The sequence below is a fragment of the Marmota marmota genome, unplaced genomic scaffold (assembly GCF_001458135.2).
Source record: "Marmota marmota marmota unplaced genomic scaffold, marMar, whole genome shotgun sequence".
NCBI lineage: Eukaryota > Metazoa > Chordata > Mammalia > Rodentia > Sciuridae > Marmota > Marmota marmota.
This window is the reverse complement of record NW_026000005.1, coordinates 36,057,057-36,074,142: the sequence shown is the minus strand read 5'-3', so window position 1 is coordinate 36,074,142 and position 17,086 is coordinate 36,057,057. Positions and strand designations below refer to the sequence as shown.

The following is a 17,086-nucleotide window of genomic DNA, read 5'->3' as shown; positions in this document are numbered from 1 at the left end:
CAAAAAAAAAAAAAAAAGTACAGACTCCAGACCCCATGTGACGGAACCAGCCTTTCCAGGCCCCCTCTGGGTCTGCATGTCTAACCATAACCCAAGTGTTTTGGTGGAGCACTTTTGGGAAATGCTGCTGACCTGGTTGAGCAACTGATTTTTCCCCCTTTGGCCTGCCTCTGATGAGGGAAGGTCTCTTTGTGCCCTGCCACCTCCACTCTCCATGAAATATGGAGGTACAAAGGAGAAAGACCTTTTCTTTGAAAACCCCAGGAGGCAAATACTGATTCTCAAGATCTTGCTCCTGGCATAGCTCAGGCCTGATGTCTACGAGTGCCCAAATCTGGGGCACCTCTCCTCAGTCCAAGGATGTGTTGTGTTGTATGTGAGCACAAGGCCTTGACATGTATGTAGATGAGGCCCAGAGAGAGTGTGTAACTGAGGCCCAGCCCTGTATGATCCACGCCATGGCCAAGCCCCTATCAGCAGCCCCCAGTCCCCACCCTCGCCCTACCCTGAGCCCTGGCCCTCAGCCCAGCCCCAGCCCCCGCAGCCGCTGCCTGAGACCACAATTACAGGGCCACTGGGGGTGGGGGGGGCACGGAGGATCAAAGGCAGCTTGGAGAATGGTTCCAGCTGTGGCTGCTCTGGAGGAGGTTGAGGAAAGGAGGGCTGGGGGAGGCATGAGGGTGAGAACAGGTGGGACCCTCACAGCCCCAGCCTGACCCAATCCAGTCCCCTTGACCAGTTGTAAAAGTTTGTCTTGGTGAAGAGAGGGAAGGAACCCCAGATCGATAAGGGGGCTCTTTGTCCTGTTGCCCAGAACTCAGCTAGGCCAGGGGGGAGTTTGCTGCTCCCATCTTCCCAAACTCCTAAAGTTTGGCCATTGAAGGGAAAGGGAGATGTTTTCAGAGTCCTTGGCCTCAGGCTGATCCTGGCCCTTCTACCAGGCTTCTTTACTCATATGCCTGCATTCTGCCTTTTCCTGGTGTGGTCACGCAAACATCTGGGGTGCCTCTCTGATCTTCCCCCATCTCCCCAGTACCACATGTCCCCCGCCACTCAGCCAGCAGGGGACCTTGACTGCCTGGGGCTGAGCAGCTGGGTGAGCAAATGTGGTGTCGGGGGCACTTCCAAGTTCTGCTTCTGACCCCTTCCCAGGCAACAGTGCAGAACACAGAGCCATCTCTGGGCTTGAAGAGAACTAGACTAATTGTCCCAATGGTGCTTCCTGAGGCTTCACTGTCACCAGTCACAGAAAACAGCTTCCAGACCCCTGCTAGCTTGGTTGCAGAAAATGGGCCACTGACAGTTGACTAGCAGCTTACAGATTGCAGTGAACTCTCACAATTTGCTAAGAAGCCCTATTTTGTGATGGAAAGACTGAGGCTCAGATAGGTTAACTGACCAACCAGTTAACCTAACTAGGCCTTTTTCACTATGTTATACGAGTTCCTTGGAATTACTTTCAACCTGCTTGTGATAGTATTGGTTCATGCCACTGTCCCCAATTGTCTTCTGTGGCATCATGGAGAAAGATACCCAGCATCACCCCATCCCATTTCACCACCAGGTCCAGGCAGCAGTAGAGACTGGGAGACTGGCATCCCAGCCCTAGGTCTGGCCAACCCATAGGTCCCAGACAGTCTGGAACACTGGTAGCTTGACCTAAGCTGTCCATAGGTCTCCTGCTTCCTTCCAGTTCTGCCAAGGGCTTTCAGTTCCCCAGATGTCCTGCTCCTTGGGTTGGTCCTTGTTAATAGGGAAGCTGGGCTCTGCCTGCCCCCTGGTGGTCTCTGAGAGAAGTGCAGGAGATTAAAAAGTGCGGTGCAGAGCTCTGGGGAAGGCAGAGCTGTGAATTATAATCACTGCCACTCAGGAAGCCTCATTTCTCTTTGGTGTGGCCCAAATGCCAGTTCTACTCTTCCCCTGGGAAAGTTGACTGAGCCTACTTTGGTTGAGAGGTTATGAGTCTAAATTCTCCACGACCTTTTCCCAAATCCCAGACATCTGATCTGAGAAAGCTAGCAGGAAAGAATACCAGATGCCCCTTCCTTCCCACCACAGCCTGCTGCACACCCTCCTTCAACACCCTGTCACTGTAAAACTGGAAGCCTGAGCCTGGCTAGATCACAGAGTGGATGCAGAGGCATTTTGTGGGAATGGTGGATGTACTGGAAGCCATGGCTAGGGTTCTTCACATCCAGGATGAGGACCCCTTCCTTCTGTACCACTTGAAGAACTCTGCTGTCCTCTCAGTGGTCGTAGGGGGCTGTCAACCCCAGTCATGGTACTACATCTCCATGGACACTGTTATTGGTTCAGAGACAGGCAAATGACCAGGCTCAACGAGTCAGGGTCTTCCTTGGGATTTCTCCTGGGGATAACCTGGAAGGCCATTCTTTTTTGGACCTCCAGCTTTAGGAGAGCTGTGGTATTAGAGAAAGGGTGCAGGGGAGGATGAGGGCAGTAAGAAAAGAGAAGCAGAGATACGCAGAAACAGCAGATGCTGGAGGAAGGGGACTGATGAGATGAGAGACCTATGACACCATTTGAGCCCCTGGGCTCAGCTGTGCTTAAATCAGACTTGATGGATTTTCCATTCTTTAACTCCCTTTAGCCTAATCTAAAAGTTAGTTTACTCACTTGCAATCAGAGCCTGTACTTGATAGACTTTTCTTCCTCCCTTTTTCTCCTCCTCCTCCTCCTCCTCCATTGGACGCAGGGTCTCTTGCATGATAGGCTAGGCAAAGGGCTCAGCCACACCCCCAGCTCCAGGACCTGGCTAATATCTGCAAAGCATAAATTCTCTATCCCCATTTTCACAGTAGCTACCATTTCTTAAATGTAAGTTTCAAGGAAATTATTATGCATCAAATGCTGTATTAAGCTGGGTGCAGTGGAGCATGCCTGTAATCCCAGCAGCTTGGAAGGCTGAGACAAGTTCAAAACCAGCCTCAGCAAAAAGCAAGATGCTAAGCAACTCAGTGAGACCCTGTTTCTAAATAAAATACAAAATAGGGCTGGGGATGTGGCTCAGTGGTCAAGTGCCCCTGAGTTCAATTCCTGGTACTACCCCCGCCCCACAAAAAAAGAAAAAGGAAAAAAGCTGCACTAAGTGTTTTTTTCTATCTAAAGAAAATAAATAAAAGCCTTCCAGGCAACAGTTTTGGATGTATTGTGATGGCTGCAAATTCTTTGCCATGTTTCCTATTAAAAGGTGGAGTCTGTTTGCCCCCCCACACACCGCCTTCAATTTTGGCTGGTTCTATGACTTACTGTGACCAATACAGAGTGCCAGTGATTCTGGACTTTAAGAAGACACAGTTTCTGCTGCTAGTTTGACACCCTCTCTTAGAACGCAAGCTTTATGTAAGAAATCTGAGTAACCCTAAGGCCACCATGCTGGGAGGAAGCCCAAGACAGTCACATCAAGAGAACACTAAAAGAAGCTCTGATGCCCTAGATATGGGAGGGAAGCCTCTTAGGCAGTCCAGCCCAGCTCACCCCCCCCCCAACCTGAGGGCCTGCCATATGGAGCAGAACCACCCACCTGAGTTCCAATGAATGTCTGACCTGAAGAATCCTGAGAAGTAATTTCTTTGGAATTGTTCACTATGCAGCAAGGGATAATTGAAATGGGGTGATATTCCCATTGTTTATAGGCACATAAACTGAGGCCAGGTTAGCCTATGTTATAAACTAAGCAGTAGCAGCTTCAAACTCAGAGCTCTTGAATGCAAAGCTCATCCTTTGTCCTACATTGCATTATTTGGACTGGGGGAAAGTGAGGACTTCAAATACCCACAATTCCCCCAGGTTTCTCCAGAACTGCTCACATCCCTTTACCCTCAACTTTCAAAGGAGCCAGAAGGAAGGTGGTGTGGTTGGGTGCCAAGAAAAAACTCTTTTCCCCTCCAAGTGGGACTAGAGATGTGTGGGCTGTCTTTTCAGTGCTAATAGGGGTGAGGTTAGTTTTGACCTTAGAAGAATCTGGTGTTGCTAATCACCTAGTTTCATCATCTTCTACAGTTGATAAACTGCTTTAATGTCATGGATTTGGCTGGCCCCAAAAGCCTACCCTTGAATTCCCCAGGGGCCACAGAAATAAACACAATGCCCTAAATATGATGGGCAGGGCTAGCCCCAGAGCAGAGCACACCAGAGGCTTCTTGTCTCCCTTTCCTGGACCTTTTCGACCCTTTAAAAAGGAATCACTAGTTCTTCCTCACGTGCAGGCCCCCATTGTGAGACAAAAAGGGTAAAAGTGTGAAGGTACAGGATTTCCAGGAGAGTCCAATACGGTGGCAGAGGAGACAGGTACCCAGGTGACAACCTTTAAGATGCTAGTTCCATCAAACCATCTCCCTTTACACACTCCTTCTCGAGCCTTCTGGCAGCCCGAGGGAGACCAGTCCTCCTCCCAAACCATGCATCTAGTCCTATTGGTTTAAATATCTTTATTGATGCTAAACTCACCCATCCATCCCATGGCCAGTGGTTCTGAGGAGCCCCTCTCTAGAGGCCTAGAGACCACCTTTTTGGTTTCCACCTAGAGGGTTTGTATAGTCTCCTCCAGAAACTCCTAGAGCGCCTCTCCAGAATCGGTCCCGCGCACTTGGCCTTCGTGGGCGGATGCATACCCCAGGCCACTGTCTTCAATTTCCCCAAGCCTGGGAGGTGGAATTTCCCAAGGAAAGGCTGGGCTCAGGCAGTGCTCCCTCCCGGAGCCCAGAGGTCCTGCTGGTGCCAAAAGGCGAAAGGCGGCTCTGCGTAAATGGTGAGCTGGGCAGCGGATCAGAGGCAGAGGCTGAGTTCCTTGCGCACGCGGCAGCGGTGGCACTGCACCACGCAGCACCAGTGGAAGCGGCACAGGCAGTTCTCCTCGAGCTGTACGCTCTCTTGGCGGTGCCCACGGCCGCAGCACAATAGATCGCAGCCACTGAGGTCCGGGGCACTGCTGTTGCAGGCACGGCCGCGAGTGCCTGGCGAGCCGGTGCGCCGGTTCGGGGCACAGAAGTCTGGCGAATCCGCGGCGTATAGGAGGTCGGCGCGGCCTGGCGGCTTGAGCGTGCGAACGGCGGGCAGTAGGGCCTTGCCGTCGTTGGTGCCCATGACGCGTGAGGCGCCGTGGAAGCGCTCCAGCAGCCGCGCTCCCACCTCGCGGAACGGGGGCAGCTTCTGCCAGCAGGTGCGCAGTGCGCACGATCCCGACAGCCCGTGGCACTTGCATTCGGTGCGCGTGTGGCTCCGCACGGCCTGAGGGGAGCAGGGGAGGGATGGGGACAAATGAGGGGCACGGGGCGGGGAAAGGCCCATAGGAAAGACAGAAAAAAGATTGTGGGCAGGAGGTGTGAACCGAATGGAGGATAAAAAACAATTTAAAAAGGGAGAATGCCAAGTGAGGAGAAAATTAAGGAAGCGACAATTCAGAGAGAACCGAGAGGAAAAATGACAGGACGGAGAAGTAAGAGAAGTGGAAATTGGGGGGACAGTAAGTTCCATAGAGATTCCAGCGTCCAAAGCCAGGGAGAAAGCAGAATGGACGGACGCCAAGGGTGAAATTCTCACTGGAAACGGGGAGAGGCGGGGAGAGGGGGCAGCTGTGGAAGCTTAGCCTTCCTGCCAACCTGGCCTTCTCATTCCAGCCTCTCAGGGCCCCAGGCTGGGCTGAGCAGACACAGAGCCCGCCTGGGCGTCTGTCCCCACCACCCCTCCCAACCCTCTCGACAGGTATGCGGGCCTGTCCGGACATTCCTCTCCTGGCCCCCTCCTCCTTCCCTGCCCAATGCCTCAGGCTGGAACCCTAAGGGACGCACAATGTGTGTGTGTGTTTCCCTAGAGCACTCTAGGATTGGGGCACAGGGCGCAGGAGGGCCCCCCACTGCTGAGAACAGAACCAAGGAGGCTTCCCTCTTCTTTGTTGTTTGGTCTGAGGCTGGGGTCTAAGAGCCATAATCCCACATGTACCAGTCAGATGGCCCATGAAAATCAACTGTAAAGCTCAGAGGTCAGGGGCTAACTTGACCTACAGATTTATGTGACCTCTCTCTCCCTGACCCTCACCTGCCCTACTTCTAGAACCATCCGACCCAGGTAGGTTTCTTATCCATCAACAATAGTCCTGGGACCCTCTTCACAGCAGAGGGGGAATAGTAGGGTGGGGCTGCCATGGCTCTGAGCATGTGAGACCTGATCTGGGGTTACTGGGCAACCTGTTGGGATGCCCAGAAACAGAGCTTTCCAGGCCTCCACCTGACCCCTTCCTCCCTCCACCAGGTTGGGCCTCTGGTCCTTCACTCCTTTCCAAACCTATCATCCCTTCCAGCTTGCTCTGGGCCCTTTCTAGGCCTCCTTCACTTCCCTGTCTCCAGACCCCCTACCTTTGTCCCTGCTTCGATTCTTGCTTCCATCCTCCGTCTTTGTCTCCTTCTTTTGCTCCTGACCTGGCATCCAGATCTCTACCCACCCCAGCTTTGCCTCACCTGTCTTGTGTCAGAGGTCCTCTCCCACCTTGGGTTCCTAAAGACCCTGACTGCTGTTCTCTGAGTTATCAGCCAGCATCAGGCCCTCCGAAGCCCTGTCCACTTCTGGATTGGACACCTCTCCTCTCACCTTCCACAGGCATCCATGTCCCTCCCAACCTTCCCAAGTGCCTCCTCTGTCCCGTTCACTCTCACCAACACACTCCTTCACCAACAATCCTCACTCACGCCCACACTTCCATAAACATGCTGCCACCCACACTGTACTCGCCAGCACACCATTTCCACACTGACCCCATGCACACCCCCGCCCATACGTACCAGCCGGCCTGCCTCATTGTTGTGTAGTTGCACCAATGCTCGGATGTCTCCTCGTCCCCGCTTGTGTCGGGCATCCATAAAGAGCCTGGACTTCTCATCCCCAAAGTCCACGTCGTCACCGCAGCCTCCCCACTCCCAGGCAGCGCTGGCGTCTGGGGAGCCTGCGGGTGCAGGAGGCCCTGGGGTGCCAGGCAGGCTGGAGGGCCGAGGCGGGGCCCGGCCCCGGGGGGCCTGGCAGCCACACTGCAGCAGCTCGCCCATCGAACAGGCCTGTGTGACCGCGTGGCTGGCGCCGGCAGCCGTAATTGCAAAAACGAAGGCGGTCTCCCTGATGTCTGTGGATGAAGGAGGGACAGTCAAGCGGCAGGGAGAGGCCTGGGAGACAGGGTCTATGCAGGGTGTGGAGGGGCAAAGTGGGCCAGGGAGCCCAAGATCAGTGGGGAGGTCGGACTCAGGCATCCTCCCCCAAACTTCTCCCCCTCCTCCAGCTTTCCAGCAGGGAGGAAGCAGCCCCCCTCCCACCAGGCCATCTCCCCACACTGACCCTGCTGCAGGATGCGCCCAAAGGCTTTGCTGTGGCTGGAGCAGTTCCAGCGTCGGAAGCGGAACTGGAACTGGCACTCTCGCACCCCAAGCCGGGCGCCCCGGGCTAACTCTGCTACCACTTCTGGCTCAGCCTGGCACAACTCAGCCTGCCGCCCTGCCAGTCGCCGTGCCTTCCTGCAGATGCTGGTGGGGTCCATGACCAAGGGGCTGCCCACGGCCCTGGGGATCATAGAACAGCAGGTCAGGGGTCTAACTCAGAAAAGAGCAGGCCTGGAAGAGAGTGAGACCAACCCCACTCAGCCCATAGCCAGGAGCTATGGTGTGCCTTCCTATCAGCTGAGATGAAGGTTGTCCTATCTGGTTCCTTACCATGCCACGTCTGTGTCCCCTCTTGACTACATTCTAGACTGAAAATTGCTAAAGAGCAAGATGCCGTCTCACTCATCCTTCTGTGTACATCTTAATTAACAAATTCTTATGGGAATGTGACTCAAGATGAAGGCAGTTGGCACAAGGTAGGCCAAGGCTAAAATTCAACAGGCCTAGCCCAAAAGGGAGACAAGGAAGAAATTAGCAAAAGAAAGATCAAGAAGGCTGTCAAAGAAAGCATGCATCAGAAAGAGACACCAAAGAGCCAGTATGGTGATACACACCTGTAATCCCAGCTTCTTGGGAGGCTAAGGCAAGAGAATCACAAGTTCAAGCCCAGCCTGGGCAACTTAGCAAGACCCTGTTTCAAAATAAACAATTTTAAAAAGAGCTGGGTATGTAGTTCAGAGGTAGAGCACTCCTGGGTTCATCTCTAGCACAGAGAGGGAGAGGGGAAGAGAGAGGAGAGGAGGGGGAGAGATAGCACACAAAGAAAAGTAAACAGCATCAAGGAAGGATCTGGTCTTAGTGGACCACAAGATGGATATGTTGGACAGACCAAATGAAAGGGAGGCACCATCCCAGGGCCATAGAGGGTCATGAGATGTTAGAATGGCTAGGGAAGGAACCTCTGGGGAAGGTCATACCTCCTCTTTAACCCAGGTATCTCCTTTGTAGAACGGGAGAGGTAGGCTTAGATCTCTAAGGTGGGAGCCTAGAACTACCCCCATATCCTCCGGTTCCCTGCAATGAAGAGCAGAAGGAAAGAACTAGGGACCGAGTCTCTGCAGCATTTCTGCAGAGTAGGTAACACTGACTCTTCTTCAGCTCCAAGATCTGTGGCTTTCCCAGAGCAGGATGGCAGCAAGCCAAGGCCTATGCCCTGGGGTGACATATCCAATTAGGCAATGGGGGTGTGTTTGGCTTGGTGGGTAAAGACCTCATGGGAAGTTCCACACACTTTCAGAAATCCCTCCGCCCTTGCCTTCATTCCATCTGAGGAGAGAGCTGACATTTAGTTTCCATAGGTTGTCAGCCAAGAATTCACACCTGGGGGGAACCCATTTAATCAAATGGCTCCTATTTGAACACTTAACTGGGATCCTTGTCTTAAAGAAATATGTGGACACAGCACTTGGAAGGGTAATTTGAGACCATCCCAAAACCCTCTGCAAAGGGCAGAGATAGACTGGTTGGGAAGAAGGGTCTCCAGAGAAAATGTAGAGGAGAATCATGGCAGATGGGTGAAAGGTCAAGGTGACCTACTTTTCAGCTTTGCTCGAGTACATATCTGCCCCACTGTCCCCATTTGCTCCACAAGTACAGGCTGCCTAGGCATGTTCTGAGATGTAATGATCTTAAATAGCAGCAAGAGGAATTTAGGTCTTAAGGTAGAACTCAGCACTAAGGATGAGGTGTTTGTAGGAAGATATGTAAGCTCAGTATTTTAAGGTTTCCTAACACTCTATCTATGATCTCTTGATCTATTTATCTATCCATCTATCTATCTGTCTATCATCTATCTCTGTCTCTCAGATAGGATTAGGTTGCTGTCATCATCCCTACTCACAAAGGGATAGTTCAGGAACTATCTTTTCAGTGGAAAGATTTATACTCCAGACAACTCTTCCATTGAGCTTAGGACCGGCCCAACACCAGCCCCTCTCTTTCCCCAATCCCAGAGAAGGGACAGATGGAGCAAAAGGGAGCAGACAAAAGCTGGAGATCCCAAGCTGGTTCTTAATGCCAGTGACCCTGGAGATTTGATCAGTCTCTATGTATCTACCCATCTATCAATTTATCTATCCTCTCTCCATTCACCTATCTCACCTCGTTATAAAAAGAATCTGAGTAGCCTCTAGCCTAGCTAATACAGGGTCAGCAGCTAAGACTATGAAAATTATGACAGTCTCATTTCCCTTTCTCTAGCAGATTTTCAGATGCCTAATTTCTATTTACCCCCAATGTTAACTATGAAAATTTGCATATTATGAATCATGTTACATATGAATAACATATGTAGTATATAATACAATAATGAATACCATTTACTACATGTTTCTGAATAAATGAATGACCATCTTCCCAAGGAGAAAATCCTCCCCTGAGCCCAGGCCACTGTCCATGTGTTATTTCATGGCTCCTGATTCACTTCCTGACATATTTTTTTTCCTACTGGCTGGGTGAGGCTCTGCAAACTCTCCACAGCCCCTGCTGCTAAGTTTCCCAGCCCCCACCCCACCCCACTCTTGCCCTTTGCTGACTCCCATTCCCAAGGTTGACTGGACTTATCTTCCAAGGTCACTCTGCCCCATCCCTCTCCTCTCCCTCCTCCTCCTCCTCCTAGGAAGGCAGGAAGGAGTGGGAACAAACAAGGGAGAAAGGCAGAAACCTCTTGACCTTGTCTGCTTCCCAGGAGCTAGAGATAGGAGAGGAATCGTGGGGAGTCTTCAGGGCAGGGCCCTCCAGGAGATGGGGCTGGCCCTTCACAAGGTCCAGGGTCCGCCTCAGAGCCATTCCTGGTCTGGGTCTGGCTCCCGGGTTGGCTGGCTTCCTGGGAACTGGACTTGTTTACGAGCTGGTCAGGAGGCGGGATGGGCAGTGATAGCAGCTAGAATCCCAAGGGACCAACTTACTCCCTGCCTTCCCATCCTTGCTTCCATCCCAAAGACTTAGGAAATGAAACAGAAGAGGCATGGCAGGGGCACCCCAGGCAAAACACTGTACAGAGCTTCTGAACTCTGGATTCTGCCAGCTCTGTGTGAGCTGAGCCACTCTGAACAGATCAGTTCCCTCTTGGGGCTTCAGAAAAATGAATTAGAAGGAAAGCCTCATCCTCCCACCCCCAAATTTAACATTTGATTCCACATCCAGGACTAACTGCCTCTCTCCCCAGTGTCCCTTCTTCCTTTACCTTCCTTCCTTCCCTTCTGCTTCCTCAATGATCCCATCAGGAGATTTGGATTAAACTCTGTTTTTTGGGCCTCTGGATCAGCCCAGAAAATATATGTTTCTTTGGGGAATTTGCATATCTTAGAGTCTGGAGGGCAGTGGTGGTAGGAATATACAATATATAGAATCTGCAGTTCTAATCAAACCACCATTACTAGGCATAGAAAAGAGCTTGTCCCTAAAATAATTCAGTATTCAGACAGGAAGGATCAAGGCCTAAGAGCTTGGCCACTTGGATCACACTAAGGTCTCTCTCCCATGGACCATAATTGGTAGGATCAATGCCCAGGAAGATGGTATCAGAGGTCAGCCAGTTTCTACTGGTAGCCTCTGTAGACCTAAGCTCCAGAAGCCCCAGGGTTCTAGATCCCAACCTATCTTTTCACCTTTATTCAAAGGGTCAAAGAAACTAGTCCACCCCTAGCCACCTCACCCCTGTTACACAGATAAGTGTCAGGCCCTGGCCACTCATTGGAGGTTTCCCCACTGCAAGAAAAGTTAGATGACATAAAAATCTAAACAAGGTTGGAGGAAATGACTTTTGTGAGGTATGGGAAGACCCCAGGTGGCCTCTCACATCTTCCTCCCCACGCCTCTTCCTCCTAGCAGGGTTCTGAATCCATCCAGACCATACCACTTAATTCCTAGACTCAGAGCCAATATCTATGTACCCCTAAGTCATCAAAATCCTTGTCAGCATCTCTCCAAGCTCAACTCAGAACCCACTGGGCCCTGAGGAGCCTCCCTTGAGTCCCTGCCCTCCCCTCCTCATCACCCCAAGTGTCCTAGCGGTCACTCACCTGGGGTGTTTACTAGTTTGCAAGCAAATTTGCTTGTTTTATCTCTCAATTAGATAGAAAACTCATAAAAGACAAAAATCTCACAAAGGGCATGGCGTCATCAGCAGGGCCCATTAGGGCTTTGGGGATTGATCAGACTTGGGGTTGGATCTGGGCTCTGCCATTTACTTGTTCTATGAAGTTGAGTGAGTCCCCAACATGTGATGCTGGTACTTAGTATTTGTTGAGTGGATGATAAAACTTACCCTTCTGCTCCTGTTTCCTCAATTGGAAAACGCAAATAATAATGCCTGCCTCCTTGCCTGGTTACCTGTGCCAAAGACCTGTCCAGAGGATGGGTTGAGACAAGGACTTCTGGTCATCCCATTCACTTCATCTAACTCTTGGGTCTGCACAGCGCAGGTGGTCTGTTTGGCTTCCTGAGAATGCCCTTTTCTCCAACTCCCTGCCTCACTTCTCAGCCTGGATCTGTATCACCTCCTCCTTCATCCAGCCCTGCCCAGGTATATGAAGTACCCTCTAGGGCCCCTTTTCTTCCTCAGCAAGCACTCCTGATGGGATCATTGAGGCCAAAAGGCCCACAGTCCATGTGGGTGCCCAGCCTCCTCTGGAGGGTCTCACAGCAGGCCTTCCTGTATTTCCCTGCCCCCCCCCCTAAGGTCCCTAGACTGACCCCACCTCCCAGGAGCCAGCAGAGGGAGCCCTGAGCCCTGGGGCTGTGGGTGGGGGCTGTATGGAGGTGGAGGAGGTGGGTGGTGGAGAAGGGGCAGAAAAATGTTGCCTGACGGCTGCTGAGGCTGCCGGGCCTGTGCCCGCCCGCCTGTCCTGTCCTGCTCTGTCTAACTCAGTAATTACTGTTCCCCCTCCCCCAGTCCCTACCCCCACCCCAACTACCACATCAAAGCCAGTGATGCCCCAGCTCCATTAACCCCTGCCTCCCCACTGTCCACCAGTGACCCCCATTCCTTCCCTCCTCCACTCTGACCCAATTTGGTTCCCTCTGTCTGTCCTCAACGCCTCTCTCTTCACGGCTCCTGGAGAGGCCGGGGCTTTGCCTTCCCTGACAGACCTCACCATATAAAAGGGTTTCCTACTGGTCATGGCTCTGGGAGGCGAAACAATGGACAGACTGGCTCTTCAGTTGATGCACGAGGAGTCTGTTGCACACCTTCTGCTCTCCCCAGTAGGGTGGGGGGCACCCATCTGGGGGTGGATAGGGGAGCAAAGGGGCCTGTGAAAGACCTTGTGGCCCTTTCCTGATGCCCACCTGCCACTGCACGCAAGGACAGAGCTGAGCAGAAGGCAAACTCTCAGCCCCAGCTCTCAGCTACCAGTATTCTGGGGCACTGGGCAAGTCACCTCCTGTCCCTGGGCGTCCTGCTCCCACCATGAATATTGGACCAGATGATCTCCGAGTTCCTTTTAGATCTACTTATAGTTTAAACAGAGGAATCAGAGCTGATGGAACCAGGCAGAAAACCTCGTGGCAAAATTTTCTCCCTCAACTCTTCAGGTGGTTCCAGCTGGGGCATGGAGGTCCGGGGCCACTCTCACCAGTTGCAGAGGATAGGTCTTTTCCTAGTGTTCTGGCTCTACTGGCCCCCAGCCTGGCTGCCAGCCCTGCCCAGCCCTGCCTCATCCCTTCCACAGCTGCACTTCCCCATCAAAGTGTTCATTCTGGAATCCCCCTTGCTGGGCCCTGGTGAGCAGGCCTCCCACTGACCTCCCCCCACCAACTCCTCTCTTCTGATGAGAACGGGGCAGGAGGGCCGCACCCCCCAGGAAATGTCACAGTGCCAGGACTCTGGTGGGCCCAGGGCATGCTCTGGCCTGGATCAAGCCAGCCTCCTTCTGCCCCTGCCCTTTTCTGCTCACAGCCTCATTGTCTCCCTTGGGGAAGCTGCCAAGGCGGGAGGCCTGGAGTGGGGAATGGATAGCCACCCTACCCCCATCCCACCAGACCCTGGAGCTTGGCAGGGGCCAGCAACAGGACTGACCATGAAGGGTCAGGGGTCCCAGATTAAGACAGAATTGGAAAGGGTGGCCAGGTCCGGCCTGGGGTGGAGGTGACAGCTGGAAAACTTGTGTGTTAGGAAGAGGCCAAGGTCTTTCCCTGCTTCCCTGTGGAGCCAGAGATGAGGCTATCCTAGGCCTCTGGTGCCTGTTTCCTTTCCATATGTGAAGTGGGGGTGGTGAAGGCAAGATGGGATGTGGGAGGGGACTGGGTGGTGTTTTTCCTAGTGGAACAAGAGGGGTTAGTTTTCTCTTTCAGAGAAAAAATAAAACAGAAAGAAGAAAGGAAAAAGAGAAGGGAGATTGATTTAGCACTTCCATAAGAGGGAGCTCTTTTCTACATTCACTGATTGAAGGTATAAATAAAGATGGGTCAGACATTGTGAAGAACTTCCTGGGGGAGAGCAGGAGAGGAGCAGGGTAAGAAGGGGGAGCTGGGGAGCCGGGATGCCAGAGCCTCTCCTTCTCTATCCCACTCTGGGGACTACTGGTACTAGAGCATAGGGTGGATGGCCTGAAGGCAGTGAGCTGGACAAGATGACCTCAAGAAAGCCTGGCCAATGTCCTGGAATCTGGGATTCTGAGATTCACAAAGATAATGGTTACAAGATGGATAAAGAGACACAGAGAAAGAAGCTGGCAGCAGAGTCCAGAATACATGCATTGAGATGGGGGGATTCAGAAAGGAAAGGAGAGCAGAAGGGAAACTTCTTTGGAACCTGAAGCCAGGTCCCTGAGCCAATTTCAGGGCCTGAGTCACCTCCACCTAGACCCTCCTTTCTACTCAGAGGTCCTCAAGGCCCCTTTGATCCCAGCCTGGCCACTGCTGGTATGTCAGAGTGGCTGCTGTAGGTCCTGCTGCTTTCCTGGCTACCATTTGGAGCTCTGACCCCAGCATCCTGAGAAGTAAGGAGAAGAAGGACAGCAGAGCGCGTCCTGGACATCGGAGAACAACCTGAAAGCTCCCAGCTAAAGTGAGATGGGAGGGACAGGAAGAGCCTCAGGCCAACTACTGAGCCAGATCCCACCCACCAGCCTAACCACCCACCAAACCTGACCTTGGAGGGCAGTGGTGAGGTGGGGTGGGGACTGGAGTAGGCAGAGTGAAAGATCATGTGAATGGGAGTCAGGGCTTAGACCAAAGGAATGAATCTTCAGAAATCCAGGAGAGGGAGGGGGCTGAGGCAGGTGGGAGGGTCAGGCTCTCTTTGAGGCACCTCTGAGTGAGGCATTCTCAGCCACCTTATCACCCAGGCCCCTCACTCTTCACCCGGCTCACCCTGCAGCTGTGCCATGAAGGCCTCTGTGTTCTCCCACACCTGCCCTCTTCAGCTCCTCCCCCACTCCCTGCATCCCAGCTTCAGGGTCAGTCTCTGAGGGACCAGGCTCCTCTTGGCTTCCACCCAGCAGTCCCTCTTGAACAAAGAAACCCCCACAGATACAAACCCCTAGAAAGACTAATCAACCAGTTTGACAATATTCCACAAACCTATCTCCAGCACCTACATTGTCTTGGGCCTGGGGGACCCTAAAGATATAAAGACTCTGACTTCCAGGAGCAGGATAAAGAGACCCCACAGCAGATGGTTGTTGGTAAAATGCAGTAATTGCCCAATGCTTGGGGCACTGGGAGCACAGAGAAGGCAACTAACTGAAGGAGGACAGAGAGACAGTTTCATGGAGGAAAGTGGAATTTTAACTGTAAGGATTAGAACGATTTGACAGATGAGAAGGGAGGAGAGGGAAGGCAACTGCCACCAGAGAACAACCCTGACCCCAGACCTCGAGAAAGGGCAGAGTTAGGATAGGTGTGTTTGAGAAAGGAGAGATCCCTTTACTAAGTTTTAATTGGGACTCTAGATTTTGAATTTAAATTAATCACACTTTTTGCCTCCTGGGGACCTTGGCCTGGAGAAGCTGGGCTGTGAAGAGTATTTCTGAGTGTCAGATCATTTCCCCAACTAAACCTCCCAGCGAGCCTTCCAGGTAGAAAGATCGTTATCCCTACTTTATAATTAAGACCTTGCCGGGGCTGGGAGGGAAAGTGACTTGCCCAAGATCACTGATTTAATGGCTGAGATTAGATCTCAGGTCTGTCTGTGCTACTGCATTGTGCTAAACCAGGATCAAAGAGCACATGTTCCCAATTGAGACCATGATCATCCTCAGTTTGCCCCCTTATTGACACCCAGGAGGGATGTCTTTCCCGCATCATGGAAGAGATAACCGCTGGCAACTCGCTGTGTGGGCATCCTACTTTATCTCGCCAGAAGAGAGGATTTGCCTGCCTAACCCCTCCTTCCAAACCAGCGAGGTGGGCGAGGACCGGAGTGTGGGAGTTCAACCAATGAATTGGTATTATGCAAATAGAGAACCTTCTGCCTTCTTAGGATTGGATGATCCATTAGCACTATTGTCCAAATCCCTCCCCTCTAAACGCTGAGCTATTCCCGGCGGGTTTGAGGCTCCGAAGACTTAAGAAAAGGGGTAGTGGGGGGGTGGGGGGGGGGAGAGACTTCAGGATTTCGATCTCTGAGCAGACCAGGCGGGCACCCACCTTCCTCGCCCTGCCCATCCCTCAAGGCTCAAAACTCCCGCAACCTTCGCTGGCTAGTGTCTGCTCTACCGAGGCCAAGGCTAGATGCCGAGACTTTGAAGATGTCCCCTGTCCCTTAGCAAACCAGGTCCCTCTCCCTTCCACCAGGATCCTCCCCGTTCCCGCATCCCCTGGGCTGGCACTTTTATTTTATTTTTTAATCAATGACCTTCATATCTGGAAAGGCCAGGGGCCTGGATCCCTTTCTTGCTTTTCTTTCTCTTCCTTGTTAGGGGGAGAAAGTAGAGAAAGTCAGGGTCCTGACTCAGTTTCCCCCTTTACATTCGTTTCCTCTATACTACTGCCCACGCTGAAGAAGGCACAGAGAGAAGCTGGTGGGCTGTTAGGCAAAGAGGGGAGAGGGGCAGCTGTTTGACTCTCTGCCTTCCCACCTTTTTCCTCTGCCTGAGGAGGGAGCGCCCAATATCCAGCCCCCCTCCCCTAATTCCGGGACCCTCCTCACTCATTCTTTTCTTCAAATCTCTGATTACAGATCTCGGTCTCAGAAGCTCTTTCCTACCTACCCGCCAATTCTTAGTGATCTGAACTGAGCTCAGTACTTGGGGGGAGGGGAGGACCGGGGAGGAGGAAACACAATAGAATGTGTCCAGGGGTTGGGAACGTCAAAGTGGTACTTAAAAAGCGCCCCCGGCGGAGACCGTGAGGAGAACTCCAGGCACCTTTGCCCAGGGTCCCCAGGCCACTGCCCTGCAGCAGGGTTCCGCGAGCAGATAAAGCCCGTAAAGTCAGAAGTACAGTGCGGAGCCCGGATCCCCACCCTTCTGAGTTCGGAGCCGCACTGGGACAGCCCCAATGCAGCACTCACCACCACAGTCCGCCGACGTGCGCTGGACACAGGAGTAACAGCAACAGCAGCCCGAGGAGGGAGGACACGGACGGCAGCATCGTGACTTGTCTACCGCCTGCAGGCGCCGGCAGCAGGCGAGGCTGCAGAACGAGTAGGTGCGCTGGGCCGCCAGGGCTTCAGGACGAGCTCAGCGACTAAGGCGGCG

The 17,086-nt window shown here is 52.6% G+C and overlaps 2 protein-coding genes across 2 annotated transcripts in view; both read right to left on the bottom strand.

Annotated features, from left to right (window-relative positions):
* The window catches only part of Wnt10a (Wnt family member 10A), a 15,954-nt gene extending 13,226 nt beyond the window's left edge, over positions 1 to 2,728 (bottom strand). The window contains exon 1 of the mRNA XM_015481002.2: positions 2,638 to 2,728. Coding sequence (XP_015336488.1) covers positions 2,638 to 2,728 — 91 coding nt within the window. The remainder of the gene's footprint in view (positions 1 to 2,637) is intronic.
* Positions 2,729 to 4,436: 1,708 nt separating this feature from the next.
* Wnt6 (Wnt family member 6) lies at positions 4,437 to 17,080 on the bottom strand. The gene is made up of 4 exons (XM_015481071.2): positions 16,900 to 17,080; positions 7,342 to 7,562; positions 6,798 to 7,132; positions 4,437 to 5,250 (listed from the first exon to the last, which is right to left on the bottom strand). Exons 1-4 carry the CDS (start codon positions 16,977 to 16,979, stop codon positions 4,789 to 4,791), a joined length of 1,098 nt encoding a protein of 365 aa, XP_015336557.1. The 5' UTR covers positions 16,980 to 17,080; the 3' UTR covers positions 4,437 to 4,788.
* Positions 17,081 to 17,086: the final 6 nt, after the last annotated feature.